At 39.1% G+C, this 15,333-nt stretch overlaps 1 protein-coding gene across 20 annotated transcripts in view; it reads left to right on the top strand.

Moving 5' to 3' along the window:
* The first annotated feature begins 1,327 nt into the window (after window positions 1-1,327).
* LCORL (ligand dependent nuclear receptor corepressor like) overlaps window positions 1,328-15,333 on the top strand; it is a 164,441-nt gene continuing 150,435 nt past the window's right edge. For 4 of the 20 annotated variants that reach the window (XR_012918641.1, XM_076001125.1, XM_076001122.1 and 1 more), the window contains exon 1: window positions 1,331-1,849. Coding sequence is in view for 15 of the 20 variants with exons in the window: in XM_076001125.1 (XP_075857240.1) it covers window positions 1,702-1,849 (148 nt within the window). In the remaining 5 variants the exon portion in view is untranslated. Of the gene's footprint in view, window positions 1,850-15,333 lie in introns of all 20 variants that reach the window. The other 16 variants (XM_076001134.1, XM_076001136.1, XM_076001129.1 and 13 more) reach the window with 15 other exon arrangements.

Below are 15,333 nucleotides of genomic sequence, written 5' to 3'. Positions count from 1 at the left end.
TCCTAACTAATGTAGATTACTATAAAAGATCAGGAAAGCTACAAAGGCCAAGCATCTTGTCACTTATAAGTGGAATTGATAGCTGAAACCATCCACTGATAATTCCAAAAGCATGTTCACTAGTGATTTCACTTGCTCTCCAATTGTGACCATTCTAGAAAAGGTGGTTATGAGATTTCAAACTTCATTATTTTAATTTATGAAGATGTAAAATTACATCTTCACTACTGACGTAATAATATGCAATGAAATACTTTCTCATGGGGGGAGAAAGAAAGGAAAAGCTACAAAACAGGGAAGGTGGTACTGATCTAAAAATGTATAAGTTTCCAGTAAAAATTAAAACATATTTCCCACAGACTTGTGAATAAATTCATAGTAATACATAGTACCTCTCAGCAAGTACTTAGGGTGGCTAAGAAATTTGGGTAGCTTAGCTTTGATTTGATCCACTGCAGATACACAGAAACACATAACACAATCACTCTGGTGCAAAAGTAGAAACTGTAATTGGAGTCTATATTTAATCAAAAGAGTCCTCTCTCTCTGAAGAACTTATTTTTTGTAGCACAGCGTAGAATTCACTCTATACCATTTGTAAAGTGCTTAATCCCGTGTCACGCACTGTGCGAGGGGCTGGAGAGTGAAAGATGTCACGGTACGGAAGTCTCAGTGGGCCGCTGCCCTCCAGGAGTTTACCTTTTGTGAAGCCTAAAAAATTTCCCTTCTGCAGTTTTCAGCTAGCTACACTAAATCCCCCATAAATAATTAAGGTGAAAAGACCCGCATCTTTTCCCTAATCCTTGCAAATATTCTTGCTTTCCGGTATCTCTTCGCCTTGGAAACTGAAGTCACTTCGGGGTCTCTCTCTGGACGTTGGGTAGTTATTTCAGATGCAGCCGAATGACAGGCTTGCCCTTTCCCTGTAGAGTGGCATGATGACAGTGACCCCGAAAAGTTTCCGGCACTTAAAAGTCAGAGCTTAATCTGAAGCTGCAGGGGACCCGCAACTGTTGCTGCTTCCACCACCCTTCCACCGCGGAGCCTAAGGAAGCAGTTGGGCTAGACCTGGCGACGCGGGCAGCGCACGGTCCTGGGTGCAGGGAGTGGGAGGCTAAGCCCACTGGCGGCGCGGCGCAGAGAAACCCAAGGCCAGTCCACTAGCCCAACTGTGCGAGGCGGAACGGTGGGTGCCTCTCTCTGCTGGACTACAGTGCCCGGCATGCACAGCGCCAAGGCGTCGAGATCGGCTTCGGAGCCCTGGCGCAGTGGAGCTTGGGAAGTGAAGTCTCCGGACTGTCGCAGTCCCGTCGCGAAGGCAGAAGGGAGGCGTTGCTAGTCGGCACGCAGGTTCCTGGCGGGGCTCCGGGGCTCCTGCTCCCACTCAGGGTTTTCGCGGGCGGTGGGAGCAGTATGGCTCGCCTAAGTAAACTCCGGTGGGAGGGGGAGAAGGGGCGTGGCTGGGGAGGCGGGGTCAGCGGAAGCGGCAGGTTGCTTCCTTCTGCTCCGACTCCCTCCCCGCCTCTCCCAGAGGGAGCGGTGGGAGGGGGAGGGAAGGGCAGAGGGAAGGTAGTGACACGTGTCAATCAACCCCCCCTCGGGGGGGGGGCGCGCGCTCCGGGGCTCGCGCTGAGGGCTCGCGCCCCTGCCTCGTGCCTGCGCCGCTCGTATGTAAATGAGGGCGCGTGACGCGGGACGCAGATGGACAAGGGAAGAGAGAGAATGGCCGCCGCCGCCGCTGCTGCCGCCGCCGCCGCCGCTCAGTGCCGGAGCCCTCGGTGCGCGGCGGAGAGGAGAGGATTCCGGCGGGAACTCGACTCTTGGCGCCACCGCCTCATGCACTGTGTAGGTAAGAGAGACGCGGGCCGGGGCTCCGGGCTCCGCGCGGCGACGGCTGCCGCAGCCCGAGGAGTTTGTGGCTGTGGGGTTTAGTTGAATCTCCCGTTCGGGTCAGTTCAATGGGGGAGCGAGAGGGAGCGGCGGCGGCTCCGGCGCTCGCCTTTTGTCTTGGGGGCTCCTCGCCCGGCGCGGTCCGCCCTCCGCCGCCTTCTCAGCTCTTGGGCTCCCCAGGAACTGTTAGTTCGGACCCGCTCGCTGAGCCCCAGGGAAAGCCGTTCGCTCGCGCTCGCCCCGAAACTCCTCGGCGCCGGTCGTCGCCCGCCGTCCACCCTGACAGGAGGGAGGAAGCGGCCCGGCGGGTCGGCGCCCGGGCGGAGGGGAGCCGGCGGACAGGGCGGCGGGAGGAAGGCGGGCTGGTCCGCGCCCCCGCCGAGCGCACACACACCCCCTTCTAGCCGCCGGGGGCCGGGCCGGACGAAGCGGCTGAGTTCCCGGGGACCCGAACCCGGAGATCCCCCGGGCGCTCGCGGGGCTGGGGCTGCGGGTGGGCCGGCAGGGGCAAGGGGCGGCGGGGGCGTCGCCCGAGGGGCGGGGGGCGCCCAACTCTGCCCTCTCGCGCTCCGCGGCGGCGGCGCGGTGTGTACCCCTTTAAGAAGGAGCCGCTCGAGCGCTGACGGTTGGGATTTGAAGTTCTTCCTCCCTCTTTGGAAGTCTGGACGGATGGGGGGTGTTGCCATGGCAGCGACACCCTTCCACCCCCCACCCCCGCCCCTTCCTTGTGGACGCCCGGACGACTCTGGTCCTTCTTCACTGTCATGTGATGGACTCTTCCCTGCACACGCACGCATCGCCCTCCTCACCTCCTATCCCCATCCAACTGCAGCCCCGTCCTCTTTTTTGGTGGGCTCTGAATCGTTTTGCTTCAAACTTCTGGACTTGGGGCTCTCATTCTGTGGGTTTTTTAGGGTGTTGGGAGGTGGTGGGTGGTGGGACTACCCACTTTGATGAAGTCGCTTTTTTTTTTTTTTGCCTGAGTGAGACGTGTGCATGGAGCTGTTATCCAGCAGGTTAGTTTAGTGGGCTTAGAGGGGCTGACATGGGTTAAGAGATGGGGCGTGTTGTGGGTGTTTCTTTTAGAACGGGGTTATGGGTGGGAGTGTAGGAAAAGAGGTAGAAAGGAAGGTTGCATTGTGTAAGGAGTGGATAGTGACAACAGCTTGCTCTACTGTCGAGTGAATCTTGGCATTTGGAGTTGGGGAGTAACCTTAGTGCCTTAAGAAAACAACTCTCTTACCTTATTTGCATCTGCTCTTGCGCCACCTCGCGCCCCTAACCCCCAGATTTGTTTGGTAAATGCCTTATGATCTTTCCTTTTCTCGTTAGTGGGAAGGAAATCGTAATAGGTTAACCTACTACAACTTCAGTTCAGAAATGTACACTGCAGAATGCGATGAATAGGAACATGTACAATGAAAAAGGTTGCTTTGATTAGGAGCGTTTAAGTGATGTTTAAGCAATTTACTGTTTTTATTTTGCCCTTATAAGATGTATTTTGGTCTTCTCTAAGGAAAAGGTTTTGGGAAATAGCTTTAGTCAAGTAGTCATAAATGGATTTTAGTTTGTAAAGTGTAAAAAACACCCTCACGGTTTTCTTTATATAATTTTTTAAAAAGATAAATGTTATTGTGCTTATATACAAAATGAGACCGTTTTTATAGTTGCTCACGTAAAGATCTTTTCTACTGAAAACGAATTTAGAAATTGCTAAGTTCGTTCAGGCAGAATCAAGTAGGTTGCATTGCAACACAAGCTCACGATATTACCAGTGTTAAGTTTTGTCAAAGCACACGGTGATTTGAAGATGTCTTTTGTCAGTCTTTATGTTTTAGAATATTTTGAGGGCTTTTTTTTCTTGTCTTCTTGCTTATTTAGATACTTTAAGTATAGCTTTGAATCACAAAAATATATGTGCTTTTGAAAAATAGTCAAATTTTAATTAAATGAAACACAAAATTAGATTTGATGGAAAAGGGAACTGGAATATCCTTTCAGCTTACCTACTTGGATACTCAAGTAGCTTTGGAAGACATTGAAAATTGAGTTATACTGTATGTCTAATACGATCTTTATGTTACACTTTTAATGTAATGTATAAGTGTATTGTACTGTATGTGAAAAGAAAAATTTTCCCTGGTTCTAACTATATTTGAGAATTGTTTCCCAGTCCTAGTCAGGAACCCCACTGAGACCCATCTCATACTTTGTTTTGTCATTGTTATTTTTAAATAATAAAATCCTTTTGAACAAAGTATACACTTGTTGATTGGGCTTTTTCAATTCAATATCCTAGGAGTGAAGTACTTTTTTTTCTTTTGAGACAAGAGTCTCAGTCTGTCGCCAGGCTACAGGCTACAGTGGTGTGGCATCATCACAGCTTACCACAACCTCAAACTCCTGGGCTCAATTGATCCTTCTGCCTTAACCCTCTGAGTTGCCAGGACTACAGGCATGTGCCTGGCTAATTTTTTTCTATTTTTGGTAGAGACAGGGTCTTGCTTTTGCTCAGGCTGGTCTCAAACTCTTGACCTCAAGCTATTCTCCCACCTTGGCCTCCCAAAGTGCTGGGATTACAGCCTTGAGCCAGTGCACCTAGCCTTGAAGTACTTATTTATAGCATGAATTGGGATGAAATGTAGTTTGTGTAATTATTTTTTTTCTCTTTTATTTCGTTATATTATGGGGGTACAGATATTGTTAGGGTTACATATATTGCCCCTGCCACCCCCCCAACCCCCGCCCGTGCCAGAGCTTCAAGCGTGTCCAACCCCCGGGTGGTATGCACCACACCCATTTTGTAAGTATACACCCTTCCCCTCCCCCCCACCTGCCCACCACTCGATAAAAGGTGGGGGTTTTCTTTTTTTGGCATTTTGGTTACCTTGTATATCTTTGCCTCTCCCTAAAAAGGGTTAGAGGCATTCCTTTCCCCCACCCCACAATGCTCGCCACATCCCTAGGATGCAGGTCTCCCCCTTCCCTGAATGTGTAATTATTTTAAGTTACCTTTTGCTGTTAATATGTTTATGGTCATTGCTTTGTAAACATATTTACAAAAAAGCCATATTCTTTTCACTTTGCATATGTATACCTGTGTAAACATATATACACATACATAGATATATTTAGTATATGTGTATTGAATATTCACTGCTTTTATTGCTTAAAATCATTTTTATAAAATAATATCCTTCTTGTCTTTGAGGGAGAAAAATGACCCAAAAGTCATATTTTTAAGTGAGTGGTGGAAATTGTAGACAGTGCATCATGGTTGTATAGCAAATTAGTATAGATCCCCTAGTGGAGGTTTGAATCTCAGTTCTTAATTAACTCTTTAAAGTAATCTGATTCGTTTTATAACTCATATAATCTTCTAATTTTGTGGAGAGAAAGTTATTTTAGTTGTCATGACTACTTGTAGTTACCTGAAAAGCTAAAATGTTTAACTCTTGATATAGAAGGAGATATATTTACCTTCCTCTAATTGTAACATTCATCTCTTTACTTTAGATATTTAACTACTCTTCTGATAATTCTTGATTTTTAACTTTTAATTGAAGGATTGTCCTACAAGCCCTTTGTCCCAATAATAGCTCTATTTACAATGTGGTACTTTTATAATTTTACTGTTTTTTAATAATCATCCTATAGTGTGCTGTGGTTTTCTGTATGCTCATGTAATAAATGTTTGGGTACTTACTGGATATAGTAAATAGTATCCTAGTTCTCATTATGATGTTGAGCAATAATAGATGATATAGTCCTGAATCTTATGAAATATATGATTAGTATTTGATAAATCATAACATTAAAAACAGGAAGGCCTAAATTAAAAGAAATGCATTAGTATAGTGTAAAACATTATCAGTACTTATATAAACTATTAGAATATTTGATTGGGGAGGTAAGCCAATTTAAAAAAACTTTATTTTGATAAAATTTCAGTCTTACAAGTTGGAAGAATAGTACATGGAACTTCTATATATCCTTACCACATTCACTAGTTGTTTTACATTTGCTGTATTTGTTTTTCATTCTTGCCCTATATCCATGTGTTTATTTTTTTCAACAATTTGACACATCATACCTCTTTATCCCGAAATTCTTCAGTATTTCCTAAAAACAAGAACATTGTCTTACCTAATTACAGTGTAGGTATTAAAACCAGAAGATTTAATGTTAATGTAATGCTATTACCTAATTTATAATCTCTATTCAAATTTTTGTTTTTTTGTCTATTTTCTCTATAAGCTAACCCGCTGCACTCTGGGATCCTCTCCAGGATCATGCATTGCATTTGGTCATCATGTCTCTTTAGTCTCTTTAATCGGGAACACTTTTCAGCCTTTCTTTGTATTTCTTGACCTTGACAGTTTTTAAAAGTACAGGGCAGCTATTTTGTAAAATTTCCCTCAATTTGAATTTGTCTGTTGTTTTCTCATGATTAGATTGGTTATGCATTTTGGCAGGAATACCAGTGAAGAGATGTTCTATCCTTCTCAGTACATCATATCTTGAGATTCATAATGTTGTTGGTCCCAATGTGTTGGTGATGTTGAACTTTGAAAATTTGGTTAAGATGGTATTATTCATATTTCTTCCTGAAAGTTATTTATCCCTTTGTTATTAATATGCAATTTGTGGGAAAATAATTTGAGGAACAGTTTATTTACATAGTCTTATCAAAATTTCACTCACAAGTTTTAGCATCCATTTTCTAACTTTATTCCATCTATAATTATTAGTTGACATTCTATTGTAAAACAGTCTTTTCTATCTCCATTTATTTATTTAGTCAATACTTTTTTTTTTTTTGAGACAGAGTCTCACTGTTGCCTGGGCTAGCATGCCATGGCGTCAACCTAGTTCACAGCAACCTCAAACTCCTGGGCTCAGGCAATCCTCCTGCCTTAGCCTCCCAAGTAGCTGGGACTACAGGCATGCACCACCATGCCCGGCTAATTTTTTCTATATATTTTTAGTTGTCCAGCTGATTTCTTTCTATTTTTAGTAGAGACAGGATCTTGCTCTTGCTCTTGCTCAGGCTGGTTTCGAACTCCTGACCTTAAGCAATCTACTAATGTCAGCCTCCCAGAGTGCTGAGATTACAGGCATGAGCCACCACGCCTGACCTAGTCAGTACTTTTTATCAGTATGAACTCATGGATTCTTATTTTATTCAATAGTTAAATCCATTACTGTCATTATTTTGGTTCTCAAATTGTCCCAAGTTTTGTCAATGGGAGCCTCATCAATATGTGTCCAGTATTTTTCACCCATAACAAGATATTCCAGGTTCACCTTGTACTTTACCTGTCCCAGCTCTGGCATCAACTGTTTCTCCAAGGTGGCCTCCATTCTTTTGAGTGGAAAATAAATATAGACAAAACAATCTAAGCATTAGGTTTCAGGACTGTTTTTAAATTCTATTTTTCTAATACAGAATCTGATAATCAGTGTAATTGTTTTGTCTAAGTTTACAGCAGCAAAACAAAATGGTAAAGATGAAGTTAGACTCATTCCATAAACTCCACTGTCTTTCCTATGTAACAGTGTTGTCCAGTAGAAATAAAATGGAAGCCAAATATATAATTTTAAATCTTCTAGTAGACACATTAAAAAAGTATATTTTATTTAACCCAGTCTATTCAAAATATTGTTTTAACATTAATCCATATAGCAATTTTTAAGGAGTTTATATTTTTTTAATATTAAGTTTTCAAAATCAGGTTTTTTATACTTATAGCATATCTGTATTTGGATTAGCCACATTTTAGGTGCTTAATAGCCACAGGTGGCAAATGGCTACTATGTTGGACAGTTCAGTTCTATATTTGTAGTGGCTTCACCCAACTCTTGATTACCATGATGTCACTTAAAATCTGTTGACAGTAACCAAACCTATAGCTTAATTCATCTTTCCCCAAATCTTTTAATTCAGTAGTATAGAACAGTGAATAAGAATACTCTTGAGCTATACTACTTGTGTTTGAATTCTAGTGTTACCACTTACTGGTATGGACAAGTTGCTTACCTCTTTATAGTTCAGTTCCTTTATCTGTAAATTGGAGATAATTGGGTTGTTTGTAATTGTATTAATATATGTTGATATTAATATGTTTCCATATAGAAAGGTATTCATAAATGTTAGCTATTATTAATTTACATAGGTTATTAATAGCTTTGTTTTTACTAGTAGAGTCTTTCTGGTGGTAATGCTGATGAACAATAAAAAGATCATGGTGTATGTTAGAGGGAAAGAAAGTAAAGGCTTGAATGAGCTGTATTCTAGGGCCATAAAGCTATAGAATTTTAGGATCATAGAATTTCACTTATTCTAATCTGGCTTTTTGTATATGAGAAGACCAAAAGGCATTTGATACCTTCCTGCATTCTAAGGAATCTTTTGGCTATGTGGTAACTGAATACAAGAACTTAATTTTAGTTTATTGAAAAAAATCGGTATCCTATTAGATCTTCTTGAAACTACTTTTTGTTGGTATCTACTCTCTATTTTAGTCTTCTTAACCAACTTGATACTTCTTTCTGGCTGCTTCTTGCCTACTGCTCTTTTATCTTACCATTAACTTCTACCTCATCTTGTCACTGTTGTCATGTAAATCCCAAAAAGAATAGATTTACTTAGAAATCTGGATTGCTGGGACTGGTATTCATGGGTCAGCTACTCAAAAACTTTGTACATCTAACTTTTTTCAAGCACTAGCAAATATGTTTTCCATTTTAAAAGGTGAAAATTGTGGAACCATCTAGTAACGTGTGTTGGACAAATGGAATCTGTGATGTTGATGAGTAGTTGTATGGTTAACATATCCATATTTCTGTGTAAAATAGGCATATTGATGAATTTTGCATACAAATTTTGAAATTTGTACTGTTGGATCATTTTATACTAGGAAGGCTAAAATTTTGCCATGTTTAGGACCTAGCAGTGTGTAAATTTTATATTATGTAGATATTAGGTATGAGTTACAGACCAGTCTTAACGTGTCATAGCCTCGTTTCTGTGTAGTGCTATCTCTTTGTGCTTCCTTGGCTGGCTACATGTGTGCATCTCTTCCTGATCAGCTGTGCACATGAGAAGTTTTTGTTATGTGTCCCCCACGTTCCTCTAACTTGTTTTACTTCCAACCCTGGTCTTCAATTCTTCTACTATAGTACAATCTTGTGGGGAGCAGCAAGGATATGAAGCTTTTTTTTCTTCTTCATTAGTAAGTCTAATCTTTGAATTATAATATCCTATATTTTGTGTGAGTGGAGCTTTTCTTTTTGAATAATATGGCTAACATTCATGGCGAATAGGTGACAGAGCACAAAGGTCATAGGTCCAAAATTTTGGAGACCTGTTTAATTTTATTAGAGTCCATACTTAAGTTCTGAATCTGAAATCAAATAATCCTTTCAAAAGTTTTTATTGAGAACAGAATCTCTTAGATAAGAGAATGTGAACCTACTTCTTCCCTAGATGGCATTAACAAAATAATGCCATCTTTGTATTTGAAGAATAGTACTTTGTTCTTAATTAAAGCTAAATAAAAATTTTGTTTTGTGAATTTTTGTGTTTGCTAGAGAACAAAACAGAATGAGGAATTACTTTTCTGTATTTCATCTCCTTGCCTTTCGTATAGTTTTCCTTTAATTGAAAACCCTATTCTGCTTGCTTATGTTTGCTTCTTTTCCCTCTTCTTTTTAATTTATGTTTTTTACCTTAATCTGTTGCCAAGCTATTATTACTTTCTTTACTGTATCTCATGGATTGTTTTTCTGATGCAGTAAGCACTTGGGCAGATCCAGCTAAGATTCTGGTTTATATCAGTGTCTACATTGCTGATTTCTTAAAACCTACAGTAAGTCATTGTTTGAAATAGCTGCTTTGATTTCATAGTTTACAGACCAGTAGTAGCTCCCATTTGCCTTTTTTCCTCATCAAGTAAAAGTTCCTGACCATGTTGGCCAAAGTTTAGCAGCCTGCTGCTTCTCTGTTTGTCTACTTTCTTCTTTTGACAACCTACCTTTTCATCTGCTTTTATTCTTTTTTATACACATTGCCCCAAATTCTTCATCTTTATAGTCATATCTTCTACCCTGCATCCTAAGTCACCTTTAAAATTTACCTGCAACCTAGAATCTTTTTCAAAGCATTTATTGAAAAACAAATTTGAGAACTTTTTTCATTTATTCAGATTTGCCAGTCCTTTTTTGATGGGTATTTGCAAGGTGTGTACATAAGAAGTAACTTTGTCCATTAGTTGTCATATGTAAATAATGAACTGTTTGGGGACAAGGGATAAGTCATCACAAGTGGTAGAAAGAACTAAATGGAAAGAACTGTTCCTCCTTATCCTCTGTCATTGTAACCTGAGGCACAAGTCATTTCACTTTTTATAGGTGGTGATCTATGAAACTGAGATTATATCTGCCCTAAAATGTTTCCTTTTTTAGTTTTATGAGAGATACTATAATATTTATGTTGTAGTAGTTTCTGGGCTGAAGGTATAAATTAGGGAATTATCAGCATAAAGATGATATTTAAATCTGTGGAAATGGATGAGATTGTCTAGGGATACAGAATGGTATAACCAGAGCAGAGTAGAGGACTCAGTACCACACCTTAAGGAATCTTAACGTTCTTTGGGCAGAGGAAGAGGAATCCTAAAGTAAGGCTACTGAATGAAGTTGTACACAGAAAAGTAAGGTCATTGGCTGAGTAGTAAAACCAAGGGAGAGTGATATCACCAAATCCAAGCGGAGTGAAGAATATTTCATTAAGGAGAGATTGTTACATGTTGACTAGTTAAGAACCATGGAACAGGGAAGTATACGTTGTTTTTGGCAACATGGAAGTTCTAGGTTGAAGGTGGGAACCTTGGCCTACTAGGTCCTTAAGTGTGGCCTTTTGACTGAATCCAAATTTTACAGAACAAATCCTTTTATTTTTATCAATACATTTTTGTTCACCCTTTATATTTTTATTTTATATTTAAAATGAACGTATTTAAAATGCCAAAGAATAACATAAGTTTCAATGAAATAATCCTCCCAGATTAACCAGAACAATGAGAATATTAGTAAACCATAATTGCTAAATTGACAGCTGCTGTGCTCATGATTTAGTTCTAACTTCCCCTGCCTGACTGGCGCCACTACTGCACAAAGCTGAGTGACAAGAGTTTATGGGGGTCTAGAACACCAGTATGTTATCAGCTCTTGACAGCGGTGTATTGTGTTATTGTTTGAAGTAGAATTTGTGAATAGTTGCACAGCTTGACAATGTTTTTTAATTCTGTCTGCTTAACAACCCATCATGTCAAAGAAGACCGAGAGAATGCTAAAGAAAGAAACCAGATTTTTAATGAGGATTGGGAATTGCAGTATTATCTTGTTTCTGCCAAAGATAAGTTGATTTGCTTGCTTTGTGATACTGCAATATCAACATTAAAGAAATTCAATGCTCATCAGCATTATAACACTCAAAAGGACCACATATATTTTAAATTATGTGGGGAGGCACAAAAGGTTATATTGCAGGAATTAATAGATGAAAAAGACAAAGACAATTCTCTCAAGCAGCAATAAGACCTGGAGATAATGTCATTGAAGCACCTTATAAAGTAGCTTATGTATTGGGGAAAAGGGCAAGCCATTCACTGATGTAGAAATTGTGAAAGAATGCATTGTTGAAGTTATAGGATGCATAGACACTGATAATGTTTCCAAATACAAACCAACTGCCTCTTTCAAGGAGAACTATAACATTATAACAGATCAGCAGCATGATTAGCCTTCAACTTAACAGAACAACTTCATACAATACTTCAAAAGGAAAATACATATTATTCAATTGCTTTGAATGGATCAACTGATACTGCTGACTTGGTGCAGGTTTTATACTTCATTTGGGTCATAACAGAAAATTTTCTTTGCTACAAAGAGTTCTTTGGGCACTTTTGCAAGCAGAATATGGGGGGAATAGATATCAACAGCTTTCAAGATAAATGTCATGAAGTTGGACTGATTTTGGCAAATTTAGTGAGTATATGTCAGATAGTGCACCTTCCATGACAGGAAAACATGAAGGGTTTATTGTACAGATTTAAAAAGTATTAACAGATTCAGATGCTCTCATTTCTTTTCATTGTATCTTGATCAGCAAAATCTCTGTGCTAAAGCTACTATTTTAAGTGACATTTTGCAACATAGCATCATCAGTTTCATACCATGCTAAAGTTGAATGATAAAGTATTCAGTTTGGATTTGCCTTATTATTCTAAAGTGCATTGTCTATAGCAGGGACAGGTGTTAACCAAAATGTTATCTCTGTGAGAACAGATAGTTAACTTTTATGAAGAATGGAATCAGCAGTGTGAATTATTGAAAGATGTAGCATTTCTCTGTGATATCATGTCAAATCAGAATGACTGGAATATTTCTTTGCAGGGTAAAACTAAGTCTATATATGATATGTGGAAAAAAATCCAAGCATTTTGGAAAAAACCTATCTTTTTTCAAAACACTTCCTCAAAAGGAAATTTTGGATGGACATTTTTCTCCAGTTAGCAAAAGTCATTGATGAGCAGGAATGATATATGCAAATCATTTGAAGAATACACAGCAGTTATAGACCTATTAATTAGAGAATGCTGTGAAAGCTTCACTGACTTTGAGAATCATGACATCACACTCAAATTAGCATTTGTGCCTCACCAAGTTGATACCACCAAGGCACCTAAAGAACTACAGATGGAATTGATTGTGCTCTCAGTAGATGACATTTTAAAGTCATTGTTTTATGCCAAGAAAGATCCGATTGAAATATGGAAAAATATAGTAGAATACCCATGCCTTTGGCAACATGCCCTAAAAATGCTTTCTTGCTTTGCACCTCCTTATTGCTGCAAATCTGCATTCTCCTACCTAAGCAAGTCAGGACGCCCTTAGGGTCACAAATGACTGATACCCATCTAGAGAATCAACTGAACTGCAAACCTCCAGGCTGCAGCCAAATATTCAAATGCTTTCCAACAAAAAGTAGACACAACAAAGTCATTAAAATGTTAGTTAACTTTAAAATTAAATAGTTTTTATTTTTGAAAATATTAACTACATAGTAGTTATATTTTTATAAAATAATGTACATTTTGAAGTATATCTAATTGAAGTTTCTTGAATGTGGTCTTATTTGATTACAGCTAAATTAATGCAGCCTTCCAACATGAAAAGTTTCTCCACCCCTGTTCTAGGTGACTTTGACTGGATAAATTTCACCCAGTGATGGAAATGGCCATATTGTAATAGGTTAGAAAGTAATTAAGGTATGTGCAAGTAGAGATAACATTTCTTGTAAACTACTCATTTAAGAGTTATGTTTTGAGGAAGAACAAATAAAATGGAGCACTAACTGGAGGCATTTGGGGCCTAGGGATGTTTGTTTTTTAGATGAAAGATACTATTTACAATCCTAAGTAACATGGGGAATACTTTTTTGAATCAGTGCTATCCATGATTCTTTTATATGTGAATTTAATTAAGCTGAGAGCTGATAGCAAAATATTGAGACAGATAAATAAATAGGTTAGGCTTGATTTGGATGTCTGAATATGAACTCTAAATTTATCATGTTTTCTTCAAAAAATTGGTTTCCTAATCATCTCAGTCACTAACACATGGTATGTGTGACACTGGTATGTTATACATTTCAAAGGAATGATTTTTTTCCCAATTAATTTACTGTTGTCAGTCATCAAATATCTTGAGTCCTGTGTGACAATTAATTAGGGTATAATTCTGTGTTTTTTCCTTATTGGCTTCTAAACTGGAAATAGACTTAGAAATCAGGAATCAAAATTATTAGCTTTTTTAATAGTAAGGCTGCATTGAAGAACTTGACTTGGAACTGGGCCAAAATTAGACATTGGACTTCCTTAACTCCCTAACCCCCTGAATTGAATTTAACAACCTATCAGGGACAGTATAGCTGGAGCTCCAGGCCTCTTCTAAAATACAAGAAAGCTTTATTCCAATGAGTTTACCATTCAATTTTCTTGTTGGTAGGAATGAGCAGGAGGCTTGGCCATTAATGAAAAATGACTTTTAAAACATTAATGCATCCCACTAGGGACAAGAGGGTGTTGCCAATATTAGTTATTCATCCTTCCTTTGGGAGGACTGACTAAGGGCTAGAGTAAAGAGCATAAGCTTCTTCCAAAGTACTTACCCCAAGACTGTGAAAAGTGTTTATGGGAGTTCTATTTTATGGGACAGGCAGGAACTGTGGGTTGGGTCAAAAAGCTTACTGTTTACACAAAGAATAGGGTTTAGACTTTACTTTTAAAGAGCTCAAAATGATTAGGAATGTTAAATATTAGACTTGGTATAATATAAAGGAAAGATAGAGGAAGAAGCAATTTAGACTTGAAGGATTCAAAATGACTAGGATTCAAAGAATTGAGTGAAAGCAGGGATTGGCAGACTTTTTCTGTAAAGGGCCAGGTAGTAAATATTTTAGGCTTTGAGAGCTACCTGGTCTCTATTGCAACTACTTACCCTTGTGTCGTAGTGCAAAAGAAATACATAATTGAACGAGCATGGTTGTGTTGCAATAAAAATTTATTTCTAAAAATAGGTTGATTTGGCCTGCAAGTCATAGTTGCTGATCCCTGAGTTAAAGATGGAGTCGGAAAGTAGGGTGGAGGGAACAGGCAGAGGGATATTATAAGCAAAGATAAATAAGTCTAAATAATGATATAATTCTGAAAATATTCAACATTATAGGGTCATTGGAGTGTAGAGTGGGAGTAAGAAGTAGGACTTGAAGTATAAATTATGGCCTCTCTAAGGAGGAATTATGAGCCTTTGAAGCTTTTTTTTTTTTTAAATGGGTAATAAGCATGATCAGATAAGTCAGCTTATTTTCATTTGGAACATCTGTTGTTGGTTCAGGTTTGAGGGGTTTTTGTTTGCAATAGTTTTAAGAAGCTCAAATTAAAGCAGCCCTTTTAAGTCAAAACTGGGAAAATGAGCAGTTTTTGCTTCAGTATATTAAGACATTGGATTGCTGAAATACTGTCACATAGCATCCTTCTTTTCTCCCGGGGCTCTGAACAACTTGAAAAATAAAACAAGGAGAAAGATGAAAGCCAAAATACCGTCTATTTTACTGATACAGGCCAGATTTGAGGAATAGCTTTGTGGAAGAGTCAGGTGTTCTGGGGTAGGCCAATTTATCCATCCAGTCCTAGACACTCTAGAGAAGCAGAGCAGAATATGAATCTTTGCAAGTATGTTCTTCTTTGATAGTTCATTCTCAAGGGCAAGAGGAACAAAACTGAGGTTTGTCTGCTCAGTTCTTCATTCAAAATCACCCATCAGGTAAGTCAACTTTACTTACCTAGGAGTGAAAAGAGGCTCAGATTGTGCTTC

The sequence above is a fragment of the Microcebus murinus genome, chromosome 3 (genome assembly GCF_040939455.1).
Source record: "Microcebus murinus isolate Inina chromosome 3, M.murinus_Inina_mat1.0, whole genome shotgun sequence".
Classification (NCBI taxonomy): domain Eukaryota; kingdom Metazoa; phylum Chordata; class Mammalia; order Primates; family Cheirogaleidae; genus Microcebus; species Microcebus murinus.
The sequence above is the reverse complement of the archived record's forward strand: the minus strand, read 5'-3'. Positions and strand labels throughout refer to the sequence as shown.